Source organism: Pongo pygmaeus, chromosome 7, assembly GCF_028885625.2.
Source record: "Pongo pygmaeus isolate AG05252 chromosome 7, NHGRI_mPonPyg2-v2.0_pri, whole genome shotgun sequence".
NCBI classification, from domain to species: domain Eukaryota; kingdom Metazoa; phylum Chordata; class Mammalia; order Primates; family Hominidae; genus Pongo; species Pongo pygmaeus.
The window spans coordinates 79,377,698-79,392,713 of NC_072380.2; the positions used below are offsets into that span (position 1 = coordinate 79,377,698).

At 36.2% G+C, this 15,016-nt stretch overlaps 1 protein-coding gene across 2 annotated transcripts in view; it reads right to left on the reverse strand.

The window, feature by feature from the left end:
• ARFGEF1 (ADP ribosylation factor guanine nucleotide exchange factor 1) overlaps positions 1–15,016 on the reverse strand; it is a 143,948-nt gene that overhangs the window by 87,090 nt on the left and 41,842 nt on the right. For both annotated transcript variants that reach the window (XM_054497547.2, XM_054497546.2), the window contains exons 5-8: positions 14,633–14,779; positions 11,839–12,018; positions 7,244–7,520; positions 3,435–3,545 (exon numbers count right to left, since the gene is read on the reverse strand). In XM_054497547.2, the coding sequence (XP_054353522.2) occupies positions 3,435–3,545; positions 7,244–7,520; positions 11,839–12,018; positions 14,633–14,779 (715 nt within the window). The remainder of the gene's footprint in view (positions 1–3,434; positions 3,546–7,243; positions 7,521–11,838; positions 12,019–14,632; positions 14,780–15,016) is intronic.

Genomic DNA, 15,016 nt, shown 5'->3' on the forward strand with positions numbered 1-15,016 from the left:
ATATTTAAGGATACATATAATTACAGAGAAATCTTGAACTTTATAGGTTTGCTGTTGGTAATGGCATCTTGCTGGGAATCTGGGTTTTCACTGTAGGAAACGGAAGATACAAATAGAAAGTACAGAAAGATGAGGAGCAACCTTGTGGTATTGGATGTGAAGTAGAACTACAAATACAAACTTAAGACTAATTGTATGTTTCCCTCTCTATCCACTGGAAAGGCCTACAAGTAAGGACATCTCAGCAGCCAGCAACAAGAGCATCTTGTAACCAATTCTTGGTTTCTAAGAACAACTGCCCACTAAAAAGGACAAAGACTCTTTGGAGAACTAGCTAATTCCAGGGCTGAGGAAAAGTGAAGTTGAAGGTGAACCTGGAACATCTTTCTGTTCCAAACATAAAGGAAAAGCTCAAAGACTAATAGAATCACATCAAAAGAACGTGGGTGTTAGCTTGAAGGGATTCCTACTGGCAGACAAAAAATAATAATAATAATAATGATGATACAGGATTATAACACATCAAATAATAAAAGAATTCATTAAGCCCATGTATTATTTTTTAAAGGGGGAGTGGGGCAGGGTGGGAGAGCTCTTCTCTATAGAAAAATGTCAACGAATGTTAAGAATTAGAAAATTGCTATATTGCAACCCAATATCTGAGTAAGGCAAGGATCATCCACGGGTGCTAAAACCATTGAGTGGGCCAGGTGTGTGGTTCACATCTGTAATCCCAGCACTTAGGGAGGCTGAGGTGGGAGGATCACTTGAGGCCAGGAGTTCAAGCCCAGCCTGGACAACACAAGCAACACCCCATCTCTACAAAAAAACACAAAAACTAGCCAGGCATGGTGATGTGTAACTGTAGACTCAGCTACTCAGGAGACTGAGGCAGGAGGACTGCTTGAGCCCAAGAGGTTGAGGGTGCAGTAAGCCAAGACTGTACCACTACACCCCAGCCTGGGTGACAGAGCAAGACCTCATCTTGGGGGGAAAACAAAAAAAAAACACTGGGTGAATAAATTTTCATATGGTCTCCAAGTATCAAAGTATCACCTCAGATTAGCTATTAATCACAAAGTGAAAAATGTTCTTTTACAGAGAGCTGATAATCACCATCTTAACCAAATGATCCAACCCAACCACCAACACGGGGGGTAACCTGTCATTATGTACCAATTTATATGATGTAATATTAAGTACTAATAATATCACTATGCAGTATTTTTGCCAAATATGTTTAATCTAAACTAATCATGTAGATGACAACCTCAATCTACTCATATAGGATGGTAAAGAAACCATCCAATAAATCCAAAATTTGAAATATTCTACAAGGCAAAAGATTCTTCAAAAAAGCAAATGTCATGAAAGTTAGGGGGAAAAATCAAGAGGACTTGTTCTAAACCAAAGAGACAGATAAGCAAATAAGAGTGTACCCAGGTTGAGTTCTGGATTTAGAAAAGAAAAAAAAGGATGTAAGACACATTTTGGGAAAACTGCAAACACTGAAAAATATATGTATATTAGATAGTCTTGAAATCGTGTTAATTTCCCTAGGTATGAAAATGGAATTGTGCTTATGTATGAGAATGCTCTTATTTGGAGAAGATATATGCTGTGAGGTATTTACGGGTGAAATGTCATGATGTATACAATCGATTTTCAAATGGTTCGGCAAAGACATATACATTATGTATATGGTATTTAAAGATACATAAAGTAAACATAGCAAAATCGTTAACCATTAGTGAATCCAGATAAAGGACACACAGGTGTTCACTGTACCTTTTTTTGAACTTTTCTCTAGGTTTTCTACTAGGTTCCTAAGTAAAAAGTTGCAGAAAAATGAAAACTTTCACTTCAGACTCTGTATTCTGTTAGGTGCTGGTCAATTTTTTTAAATAAAGGGTCAGATGATAAACATTTTAGGCTTTAGAGGTCGTACAATCTCTATTGGAACTATTCAACTTTACCTATGTAGTACAACAGAAGACCTCTGTAGGCAGTATAAAAACAAATAAGCATGGCTGTGTCACAGTATTATTTTACATACAAAAATAGATAGCGGGTTCAATCTGGCCCACAGGCCATAATGTGCCAACTCCTTAACTCCTTTACTATTATATGTTTAAAGAATGCACAGGCATGTACTGCTATTTTTTCTTCTCTATTTTTTATTTTTTTAATATATATTTTAAATTCATACTCTTCAAATCATGGTCTCTTCTTCAGTCTCTACCATTTCCCACTTGGTAATCTCATGGCTTCACTATTAATTTTAACAGAATGACTCCCATCTATAGCACCTGCCTTGGCAACTCTTGAGCCAGAGTTTTATTTTCCATTATGTATTTCATAATCATTTCCACACGGATGGCCAACCTGAAGGTCAAATTCAGTATACCAAAAGTAAATAAGTGCCTTTTTTCCCAAGTGACTTATCTTCCAAGATGATTCAACTCTACCAATAGTACCACCATCCACCTATCCATTTAGACTGAAAAACTGAAACACTACCTGTGCAGAAAAGAGGTAACATAGCAGGCCAGAGACTGCCTATCCTTAGAAAGGCCTACTTGCAAGACTGGCCCTTTGCCTGGCACCTGGGAACTTATATTTTGGGAAGGACCCCACTATTCCCAGAACTGATAAAAGTGACTCACTGTGTCTAAACTGTACAAAGAGTGTAATTTATGCTGAACACCAACCTTCCTTCTGGTAGCCTGGAATTTTCGTACATGCTAGGTGCCTACATAACAGCCCCCAATGAAAACCTTGGGCCCTGAGTCTCTAATAAGCTTCCCTGGTAGACAACACTTCACAAGTTGAATTAAGACAATCTGTATGACTTCACTGAGAGAAGACATTTGGAGCATGTACCTGATTTTCTCCAAGCTTCACCCCATATACCTCTTCCTATTGATGATTCTGCTTTGTACTTTTTCACTTATAAATCATCAACTATACGCTGGGTACTGTGACGGCTTCCAGTGAAATCACCAAACCCTGGGGTAATCTTGAGGGCCTCCGACACACTTTATTTTCTTTTCTTTACCTACTTAATCAGTTACAAAGTCTTCTTGATTCAATATACACTATATCACTTATCCATATTTTTGTCTCCATTTCCACGGTTTCTGTCCTATCCAGGCTTTGATTACTGTGCTGGTATCCTACTGGGAATTCCTATTTCCAGACTTCGCTTCTTAAAGCATAGTTCTGGTCATTTCATTTCTCAGTGCTAAAATCTTCCATATTAACCCATTTGTTCTAGAATCAAGGCCAAAATCCTAAATGTGGAATTTATAACTTTCCATTGGTTGGCTCCAAACGTTTTAATTTTGCCCTTTCTATTCCAGACATTACAAAGTCTCCACAGTCAGATGAAATCCCATAGACAGAGTAAAATAATTTTGAATGAAGTATACTACCTCCAACAACAATGTTCACCATTTCTTCTACAATGTTCTGTACAATGTCTTGTGGCTTTTCCTCACAATCATGGTTTTCTCCATCATATAACACGTCATTTTTAGATAATGCTTTAAAAGAAGAAAAATTCAACAGAACATTATTTTAACTTTTTGGAAGCTTTTTACTAAACATTTATGATGAAAAACTCCTAAACCATGAGGAATAAAATAAAAAAATTAAATAGATAACATGAAATTAGAAGCAATTATATGCTAAACCTTCAAAATGTATACCAAAACTTAAATATTTTCCAAATGCAAGTCAATTTCAATGATTCATTTGACAAGCTATTACATTATTACACTTAACTGAATTTTCTAGATTAGTCCTTTAAGAACCAAAACTTCCAAAAGTATTTTAAATGAAACATTTCTAACATGTCCTACAGATGCTTACTTATACCTAGTACACACATTACACTACCCCTTATCAAATATACTGAATGTAATTAGGCTGGGTGCAGTGGCTCATGCCTGTAATTCCAGCAATTTGGAAGGCCAAGGTGGGTGGATCACCTAAGGTGGGGAGTTGGAGACCCGTCTGGCCAACATGGTGAAACCCCATCTCTACTAAAAATACAAAAATTAGCCAGGCGTGGTGGCACACGCCTGTAATCCCAGCTACTCGGGAGGCTGAGGCAGGAGAACCGCTTGAACTCGGGAGGTAGAGGTTGCAATGAGCTGAGACTGCAACACTGCACTCCAGCCTGGGCGACAGAGCAAGACGACATCTCAAAAAAAAAAAAAAAAAGTTATTAAAGCTTGTTTCGATTACTTAGGCTCATCAATAGTAAGATCAACATTGAACTCTATGGTGAGGTCCCTGAAGAAGCATCTGGGCCTTCCCCAGTACTTTCTGGCCCTTCCTATTTTTTCACCAACAGAATCTACATATCTAATGTAAAACTAAATTTAAGAAGCTAAAAAAGAATTCATTGTCCAATTAAACGTTAAAAAACAAAACAAAACAAAAAAAAACACCAACAACAGATAACTGCCAATTGAACTTCTGAAAAGCATAAGAGAAACTGATGAAATCTGATGTTCCGGATAGCTTGCATAGTCTATTGCAGAGAAAAACAGGAATTCCACTGGGCTTTTTAAAATGTTGAAAATATGTCAAAGCAGCTCAACTATCACTTTAGAATGCCTTGGGATTCAAAACGCCGTCTTGAGCTACCGTTCTACACCAAAGGGCATCAGACCGCATATTAGCTGGTGGTGCTACAGTTTCAACTCCTTGAACCTTCCCACTACTATAAAGGACCACTACAGCTGAGCACAGGGGGGTCACACCTATAATCCCAGCACTTTGGGAAGCTGGGTGGGAGGATCACTTGAGCCCAGGAGTTCAAGACCAGCCTGGGCAACAAAGTGAGACCCAGTTGCTACAAAAAATTTAAATATTAGCTGGGTATGGTGACACCTGCCTATAGTCTTAGCTACTTGGGAGGCTGAGATGGAAGGATCGCTTGTGCCTGGGAGGCAGGCAATGACCCATGATTGTGTAATTGCACTCTAGTCAGGGTGACAGAGCAAGACCCTGTATCCAAAAAAAAAAGAAAAAGGAAAAAAGGATAAAAAAAGGACCACTACTTATAATAGTGGCTTCTAGGTGCCTGTCCTCCCTATAATTTCACTCTTACTAATTTACTGTCTGTAGTATCCCCAAAATACTGAATGCCACAAGAGAAAACCAGATAAATATGCATGTAAATGAGCAACCTTATTTTATAAAATATCCAAATAAAAATAGCATTGAGTCTTCTGTGACTAAAACCATAAATGTCTTGAAAGATAATTTTTCCGCCATTCTTAAGTGTTTTACTTCCATGCTCTAGTTGGCTAAAATTACCTCAAGTCTGAAAACTAGAGTTTCAAAGTAACTAAATACACATAACCACTATCTGAAAGTGTACAAGATGACTACTGAAGAGTCAATTTTCACGTAAGTATCTGAAAGAAACAGAACAGAATAACAGTGACTAATATTTATTACATGTAGAAAGTGCTTAGAGAAGTTAACTATTATGTTCAAAGTCACACAGCTGGTAAGTGACAGAGGTGTGCTCCAAAAATGCACTCTGAACCAATGGCTGTCAAGCAGAATTTTCATTTATATCAGCTATTGGGAGAAAAACATCTTTAGAGCCAAAATAATCATGACAATCCCACAGGAAACTGTCTTTCTAACTCTATATTCTACAAGGCTTCTACAGTGGTACCTCACACACGGCAGATACTTCCATCTCTTGGGTCTTAGTCCATGTTGTTTCCTTGGTTGGAAAATTTCCTACCCCTATCTATCGAGATTCAACTAAAATATCACCACTTTCTCTACAAAGAAATTTCCTAACTCTTCTCAGCAGAATTACTTCGTGCATGGCATTTTTAGGACACCTATCACATATTATACACCTTATTTATGCTCACTTAACTTCCAGGTATGCTAAGATCACACTAAAAGCAGTGGCTGTATCTCCATCATCTTTTTAACCTCAAGTCCTGGCATGGTGCCTAAGACACAGTATTCTCAATGAAGGTTTGCTAAATGCACAGATATATAAACAAAAGAATAAATAAAGTCCCAGCTTTATTAGAGATTAGCCCTTTGAATCTGCCCCTTTATAAGCTCACAGTGAAAGTAGGGGAAATTTTGGCAAGGGCAGGCTAGACAAATGTAAATCACTTAAGTGGTATGGATTCACTATCAGCTTCAGTACTATGAATGCTTAGCTTATCGAAGTCATCCTTTTTAAAACAAATAGTAAAGTACTATTTTTAAAAGCATGCCTCTCAGAAAGCTGGGGGAAAAATGTAAAAAGGCACGTATTCATGCCACTACTAAGTTTTGGAAAAGGCATGGTTTAAAAAAAAAAAAAAAAATCAAGAGCTGAAAACACATTACAGAAGTCCTTCCTCAAAGTGAAGTAAAAACACAGACTTCAGATGAACTGTAACTGACTCCTAACACGCTAGTTCTAGACAACCACACTGGAGAGGCAACAGAATTCCCATCATTTAAAAATGACATCAAGCTAAGGAAGGGCAAAGGGAGAACAACACAAACTCCCTGGTAGTTTCACAGAATAGCTAAAGCTGAAAATAACATTTAGGAAAAAAATAACTTCATGGGATTATTTTTACAGAGAAACAAATTTGTAAAATAAATATAATTTTTATAATATTATAAGCGTTTTCTTATAATATACACTTAAAAAATCAGAGAACATCTCAATTTTAGTGATTACTATGCATCATGATTTTAAAAAATGAAAATTTTTGTCTATCAGTTGGTTACTCAAAAACTTTGTTTTTATATTTAATTTCAGTACTTTTTTTTTTTTTTTTTACCATAATCATATTTTTAAAACTGGTAATGATTTTTAAAAATTTTCAGTCATATTCCAGAAAACCTTACTAGGTCACCTGTTTGCTATGAAACCAATCTTAAGAAAACTGAAATTCCTACATAACATTTAACGGACATTTATGACCCTCTTTAGAAATATATCTGAGCTCCAAAGGAAATGTACAAATCATACTGCTCATGAGATGCTAATAAATGCAAAGTATCATTCATAGGTATCTTGTAGGTTAGAGTAAAATTAACTTTACCACCTACAGTGAGGGAAATCCACAATTACCACGATGTGTATGACACACTTATTAAATCATATTATCCTTTCAACATTTCTTCATCAAAACTCTCATTCCTACACATTTCCCTTAACGCACACCCCAAACCCCCTTTTCAAGAAGATTACTTTCAGCTGCAGTTGCCTGATCAGCTTCAGTCTGTTCATTTTCTGCACTGGAAATATCAGATCCATTTTCAGGCTCTGTGTCATCCTGAAGACTTCTATCTACATCATTTGTATGGAGGTCAAGGTCCCCTTCGTGTTCTTGGGATATATGATCAACAGTCTGAGGTGGCAAATATCTAAGCTGAGGTGATTCAGGCTCGTGATGGCTTACTGGAGACTGTAACAGATGATGCTGCTGCCGATGCCTTTCTTTTTCCATTTGTTTTGCTTCCTGTAACTGGAAATAAATAAAATTTCCAATATTAGTAAAATAAGTTGTTTAAAATTTGGAAGAACTTTTGTTGAAGAACAATCCTTTCTATAAGGTGCCATTCTCTCTACGCTTGGAAATTAAAGTTTATCAGAAATGGAGAACATAAACTATACTAAAAACAATGAACAATGTTTACTTCTTAGGTGGCTGGAAATCGGCACATAAGAACAGAGATGAAAGACTTTCACTATATAGCATTTTCACTGTATTTGGTGTTTGTGTGAATGAAACACACACACATTCACTTTTGCTTATACATACAGAATGAAAGTCTATAAAAATATGTAAGAAGCTAGTACCAACAATTACTTATAGAGGGTAGAGATTATGAAATAAAATGGGAAACAAGAGTGGGAGGCAGCTTTTCAGTGTTTATCCTTCTGGAGCATGTTCTTATGTTACCTTGTCAAATATCTTTTAATAAAAAAATTAAAATTACATTTAATAGAATTACAATGAAGGCTTAAATCACTCTGCTTAGCCATCTAATAATTATGAAAAAAACTATATCTACAAATGTCTGAATTTTATTTTAGAACAACTGTCATTATTATGTATATAATACTATCTGTAAAACTGGCTCACAAAATGTTAGAAACATTAACAACTGGGATCACAAGATTTCATTTTTTAGCACTTTATTGCTGTCACACATCTCTTTTGGTCCTCAAGACCTGATAAGAATGAGTCCCACAGAATTAATTTCCACCAAGATAAATCTTATACAGTACCAAATATGAACATTTCATATTCTCCAGTAATATTCCAGGTTAGGTGGAAATGCCAGAATTACACGAATTTATAAAATGTTTGAATTAGAAGATTTTAATAACAAAGTCTGACAAGATTTGCTTTGTAGGGAGTTTTATTTTGTGGGGGAAGGGGAAAATTAAGGTTACCAGTAGCTAATATCAAAGAATTCAACATCTGGCTTAGAAGATTTTAGCAAATGTGGAAGTTAAGTCGTCTGTATCCCATTTCCCGTTATTTTCTCTCCCTCTTTTCCATCTTTTCTATAATTATCCATAGCACAGAACTAAATACCCTTTGTAACACAATACATGTTCATAGCCTTTATCATAATTCAGTTCTACAGCTGTTTAAGGGAAACTCTTTGCCTCAAATGTTCGTAAGATCTTCAAAGGTAACAGTCAAGTCAGTTTTGCTCATCACTGTATAAGTGAGGCCTAGCACAGTGCCAGGAACATATAAGGAACTTAATAAAAAGTCTGTTAATCAAATCAAACCAATAAAACTTTATTTGTTATTAAAAAGTGACAAAAATATTTTATGTCCTCAAAAAAAGGCAGCAAAACCACTGTTTGTGGCTGCAAAATATTAGAAATAAATTAATGCCACTACAGAGAGTGACTTAATAGATAATAGGCTATACCCTAAAGTACTATCATCTATAAAAAAGAATGAGGAAGGTCTTTAAGGACTGATATGAAATGCTTTCTAGGACATACTGCTCAATGATAAGAGCAAAATACAAAAGAGAATGTATAGCATGTGTGGTAGCTAGTCTTCAAGATGGTCACCAATGATGTCCACCTCTCAATTTTCACTCCCTTGTGTAGTCCCTTTCCACAATGTACCGGTGTGGAAGCTTCTGATTATAAGGCAGACATGTGGCTTCCGTCTTACATTCAAGGGGTGGAAAGAAGGGAAGAACAGGAATGCAGTGGTAGGAATCAGGAGGAATTGGTACTTTTCTGAGTAGACCTTTTGTATAGCTCTGTCTCTTAAATCGCAGTAATGTTTTACATACCTAAAAAATAAATAAGTACAGTTCGCCCTCTGTGTATCCATGGGTTGGTTCTACATCAGTGGATTCAACCAAACAGGGATTGAAAATACTGATGGCGGGGGGAAAGAATGGCTGTGTCTGTACTGAACAAACATGTACAGACAACTTTTTTTTTTGGTCGTTATTCCCTAAACAACACAGTATAACAACTATTTACAAAGTATTAGGTATTATAAGTAATCTAGAGATGATTTAAAGTATACAGAGGATGTGTGTAGCTTATATGCAAATATTACACCATTTTATAAAACAGACTTGAGTATCCACAGATTTTGGTATCCATGGGAGGGCCCTGGAACCAATCCCCCATGAATACTGAGGGATGACTATAATTAAAACTAACCAGGATGTGACGAATACCAAAAATGAAAAGCAGAGAGTAACAAATGAGTCTAACTATTGTCGCAAAGGAATAGCATTACCCTGTTGCAGAGTGTGGGGAAAAAAGGAACTAATCTAAGTAACTAGAAAATAATACTTTGAATGGATAAGGCTAAAGACAAAAAAACCTGAATATAAACGCTATAACCTACTTAGTAAATTTGTTTCTCACACTGGTAATGATTAGCAATTCTAAAACTAGTGGGTATAATAGGATTGAACAATCAATGTATTTAGAATACAAAAGCCATATTTCTCATTGTTTAGAGAAAGAAGTTTACAAATAAAGGGAGAAGACTGAAATGAACCCTGTATTGCTGCACTGGAATCAGAAATATCAGTATGAACACATGGTTTTATTACCTACATATGGAAAGTCACATACAGGTGTGGGAATTGAGTGGGACGGAAGGGATAGTATATAAACATGTATTTCCTAACTCTATCTGCTGAGAGGCCTAGAAGCAATAACACAGAGTGACAATGAATACAACTAGCACTCAGATTTTGGTTTCTAAATACCATTCTCCAATCAAAAGAGCTACAACTCCTTATTGAAGTGGTTGATTCCAAGGCTGAAGCTAGGAAAATTCAAAATGAGCCTGGAAAATCTTGAGAATCCAGAAAGCATGGAAGTACTCAAAAAAGGATGGGAGCTGGTCATAAGGACACAGGGCCAAAACTGTAATAATTTGGGCAACAAAATAAGTAACTGTAGCACACATTACAACTATAAAATAAAATAAATATCTGTGATTACAGATATAAATAACTGAATAAATAAATTAAGGGAGAAGAAATTCAATTAATAAATACAGAAGAGAGAAACAGGAAAATCATTAGGGAAACGCCACAATAATTAACTGTTGCCAACAAGATCCACTGACAGATATCAAAACTGAGGAAGTGGGGGGAGGATCTGAGGAGAAACAGTATTTGCACAGTCTTAAAATATCTCCCCAAAGATATTTATTAATTGCAAAAGAAAAACTACTAACTTCATAGTGGAGGAACCTGCCAGATAACTACCTTAACCAAGTGATCAAGGTTAACATCACCAACATTAAGGTATATCAACATCATGAAGTCCTGAGAAAATGCACTGAAAAGGACACAACACTGTTTCAGAGATATTCTGCCAAAAAATGCACAACCTTATTCTAATCATGAGAAAACATCACAGAAAGTAAACTGAGGAAAATTCAACAAAATAAATTATTAGTATCCTTTTAAAAATAGCAAGATCATGAAAAAGATAAGGAAAAGTTGAGGAACTGTCACAGACTGGAGAGGACTAAGACATAAGAATTAAATGCATACTAAACACAATGTGGGATCCTGGGTCAAATCTTAAAACATTAGTGGGAAAATTGGTGAAATTCAAGTAGGGTCTGTGGTTTAGTTAACAGTATTGTACCAGTGTTAATTCTGCTTTTGATAATTGTACTATGTAGGTGTATGTAAGTTAACTGCATTAAGGGAAGCAGGGTGAAGGGTAAAAGGGATTGCTCTGAAAAATTTTTGCAACTTTTCTCTACGTTTAAAGAGAGTTCAAAATAAGAAGCTTGATGTTGATTTTTAATAGTGAAGACCTATGCAATTAAAAACAATTCTGTAGTTGCTGATCTCTTAACAATCAACCTGAAGCAGTTCAAAGTGTAAGGAATATCATGCCCCTTTATCATATGGGGGGAAAAATGTATTTCATCAAAACAGAAATATACTTTTTTAAGGCTTAATGAATAATTTCATTTCAGATTAGATTAAGTATTTTATAGCTACATTACACTCTACTAAGCTTGAATGCAATAAAAGTATTAATTCATAAGTACTTCCACAAGGAAGATGGCAATCAGTATATTTCACATTCTATTTGTGAACAACTAAAAATACTTTGTCCAAAGTTAAGTCAGTAAACCTTAAAACAAAACAAAATAAAACACAATCCCATAAATCTCCAGTAAGTGGAATTGTAAATAAAAGACATTCTTTTCTACAGGTACAAAGATTTCACTCTAATTACCGTAAACTCCTTTCTATATTTAATGCCTGTTGTGTTCTATACAATCTCTCTCTTTTTAAAATACTTACTGCTTGGTTTTCCATGCGTGCAAAGATAACATTTAGCATCTGAGTGAGAGTAGCTTTGGCTGTTGTCTGATTGATGAGATTTTTACTTGCTAAGTAGATATTGTAACATGTTCTCACAGCTTGCAGTACAGTCCCTTCATGAATTTCTATGTGTTGTGATGTTACTGCAGTAAGTAAAGCCTTTAAGAAAAAAAAAAAAAAAAAAAAAGGAAAAAGTTAAAGAGATTTTCTTTTTCTTTTTTTTTTTGGAGACAGTCTTTCTCACTCTGTCACCCAGGCTGGAGTGCAGTAGTGTGATCATAGCTCACTGCAGCCTTGATACTCCTGGGCTTAAGTGATCCTCTCGCAGCAGCCTCCTGAGTAGCTGGGACTACAGGTGAGCACCACCACACCCGGCTAATTTTGTTTTATTTTTCTGTAGAGATGCAGTCTCTCTTTGTTGCCCAGACTGGTCTCACTCCTGGCTTCATGCAAGCCTCCCCCCTCAGCCTCCCAAAGTGCTGGGGTTACAGGCATAAGCCACCACACCTGGCCTTAAAGCGATTTTCTGCATCTAGAGTTTCAGCACAAAAATTAAGCATTTTCATATTATAATTAAAACTTTCAGAAACAATTACCACTTGCGGGTAGTATACACAGAATTTCTACTGGCCTTGAATATATCATCAACTGTTAAAATATTTGATGTTTTCCTCACTGTGGCAGTAGTTTCCACATAATCTGAAAACCATTTAACTGATTTGTTTCAACCAAGGTTTCATTTTAATGAAAATATTTAATTTACTAAAATGCACAGCATGAAAGCTGTTACAGCAGAGCACAGATATGTCACGTGAGATATCTGTTGAACTAGACCATCAACTTGGGAAGATACACATTGTGTCTTATTTGCCTCTAAATTTTTCTGAGATCTTTTTTAACAGACTGAACTCAATAATTGTGCTGTTGTTATTGTTGAAGAGGTTTATAAATGTTTTAGAATAAAGCATTTAAAATAATCCTAAAGTAGCTGGGCATAAGTGCCATATACCTGTGGCCCCAGCTACTTGGAAGGCTGAGGTGGGAGGATCATTTGAGTCAGGGAGGTCAAGACTACAGTGAGCTGTGATCATGCCACAGCACTTAGCCTGGGCAACAGAGTGAGACTGTCCCAAATTAAAAAACAAACTCCTAAGGCAAATACTTCAATAAAATGAACAAATTTAACCTATGTGAATTTTCACATATTGGGTTACTTCCAATTTCTCAAGAGCAAAGACTCTTATCCTTTGTCTTCTTTATGTTGTACAATGCTATGCAGAATCAGCATTAATGGGCATTATCTTAAACCATAAATGACATGAAACTATACATGATACGTCAAAATGATCAACCCGTTTTGTTTTTTTTTTTCTTTTTTGAGACAGGATCTCACTCTGTTGCCAAGCCTGAAGTGCAGTGCCGTGAACATGGCTCACCGCAGCCTCAATTCCTGGGCTCAAGTAATCCTCCCACCTCAGCCTCCTGAGTAGCTGGGACCACAGGCACACATCACCACATCTGGCTAATTTTTAAATTATTTTTTGTGGAGACAGGGTCTTGCTGTGTTGCCCAGGCTGGTCTCGAACTTCTGGGATCAAGCAACCTTCTTGCCTTGGCCTCGCAAAGTGCTGGGATTACAGGCATGAACTACCATGCCCAGTATTTTTTTTTTTTAGAGTAAAGATATTATATGCTTCTGAAGTAAACACAACTATAAAACTGAAAGGCTCCAAAAGGGCTGTATTCACACATGAAAGAACACTTCATATATACATGTAAAAACAATTTCAAAAGTACTGTACCATATATAGCACATGAAAATTTTACTGCTATAAAAACATACCACCACTACCATTAGCAATAACATTAAGAACTCAGTATCTGTAACAGAATGAAAACATTACTAATTTTTCTCCAAAGGAATTCAATCAAACAGGTACATTACAGCAAGAACTCAGAACAGGGTTTTGCTGAGCAAGTTCAATAGATGGATGGGTGCAAGGATATCAGGAGAGTTGGCGGACAAGTAGTGTCCACCTGGTAATTCATGAGTTGAGAGGACAGGCTATGAAAGGTCCAACAGTACAGAAGAAACTAGAGGGGTCACAGCTTTAAGAACTACCCTAAAGCTTGATGGATGGAATATATATATATATATATATATATATATATGAAAAACATGCCAGAAACAGAAAAACTTTGGAAGACTCTAGGGACTAAGTCTAAACTGAGACCTTCAAAAGAAGAGATATGAGAATATAGTTTTCCTCTAACAAACTCTTGGCATACAACATTAAAATCCCCTAATATGGAGTCTACAAAGCATCCAAATAACCTCTTTTTTTTTTTCTTGAGACTGAGTTTCACTCTGTCGCCCAGGCTGGAGCACAGTGGTATGATCTTGGCTCACTGCAACCTCCGCCTCCCAGGTTCAAGTGATTCTCCTGCCTCAGCCTCCTGAGTAGCTGGAACTACAGGTGCCCACCATCATGCCCAGCTGATTTTTTTGGTATTTTTAGTAGAGTATTTTTAGTAGAGATGGGGGTTTCACCATGTTGGCCAGGCTGCTCTCAAACTCCTGACCTCAAGTGATCCGCCCAACTTGGCCTCCCAAAGTGCTGGGATTACAGGCATGAGCCACTGCACCCGGCCTCAAATAACCTGTATTATAGCTGGAATGCACATAAAATTATCTTTCCTAATGTTTTAAGGTGAAAGGCATCTGAATTTTGAACATATAATTAATAACAATTTTACTTTATATAATAATTACCTTTATTATCTGCAGCTGAACTCCTTCATCTGTCTGAGGGCCCTGAAAGCAGCCACATATTGTTTCAATAATTCTATCAATTAATTTTTTGCCTGGTGTTGTACTATCTGGAGCATTGCCAGTCAAGTGCCCATAAGCAATAAGTTTCTAAAATGGAGAAAGAAAACAAAGATCCTAAGTAAAGTAACAAATATTATACATACTAATGCAATATACGTTAAAATTACAGTATACAATTGAATATACCTAAAATTTTTTACACAAAAACATAAAGGTATTATCAAAGCCAAAGCTATACCAACTTTTTCCGTAGAAACTTTATTCAAATATGTAAAGTTATTTATACTTGTAATAATCACAAAAACAGAACAATAACCACAATAA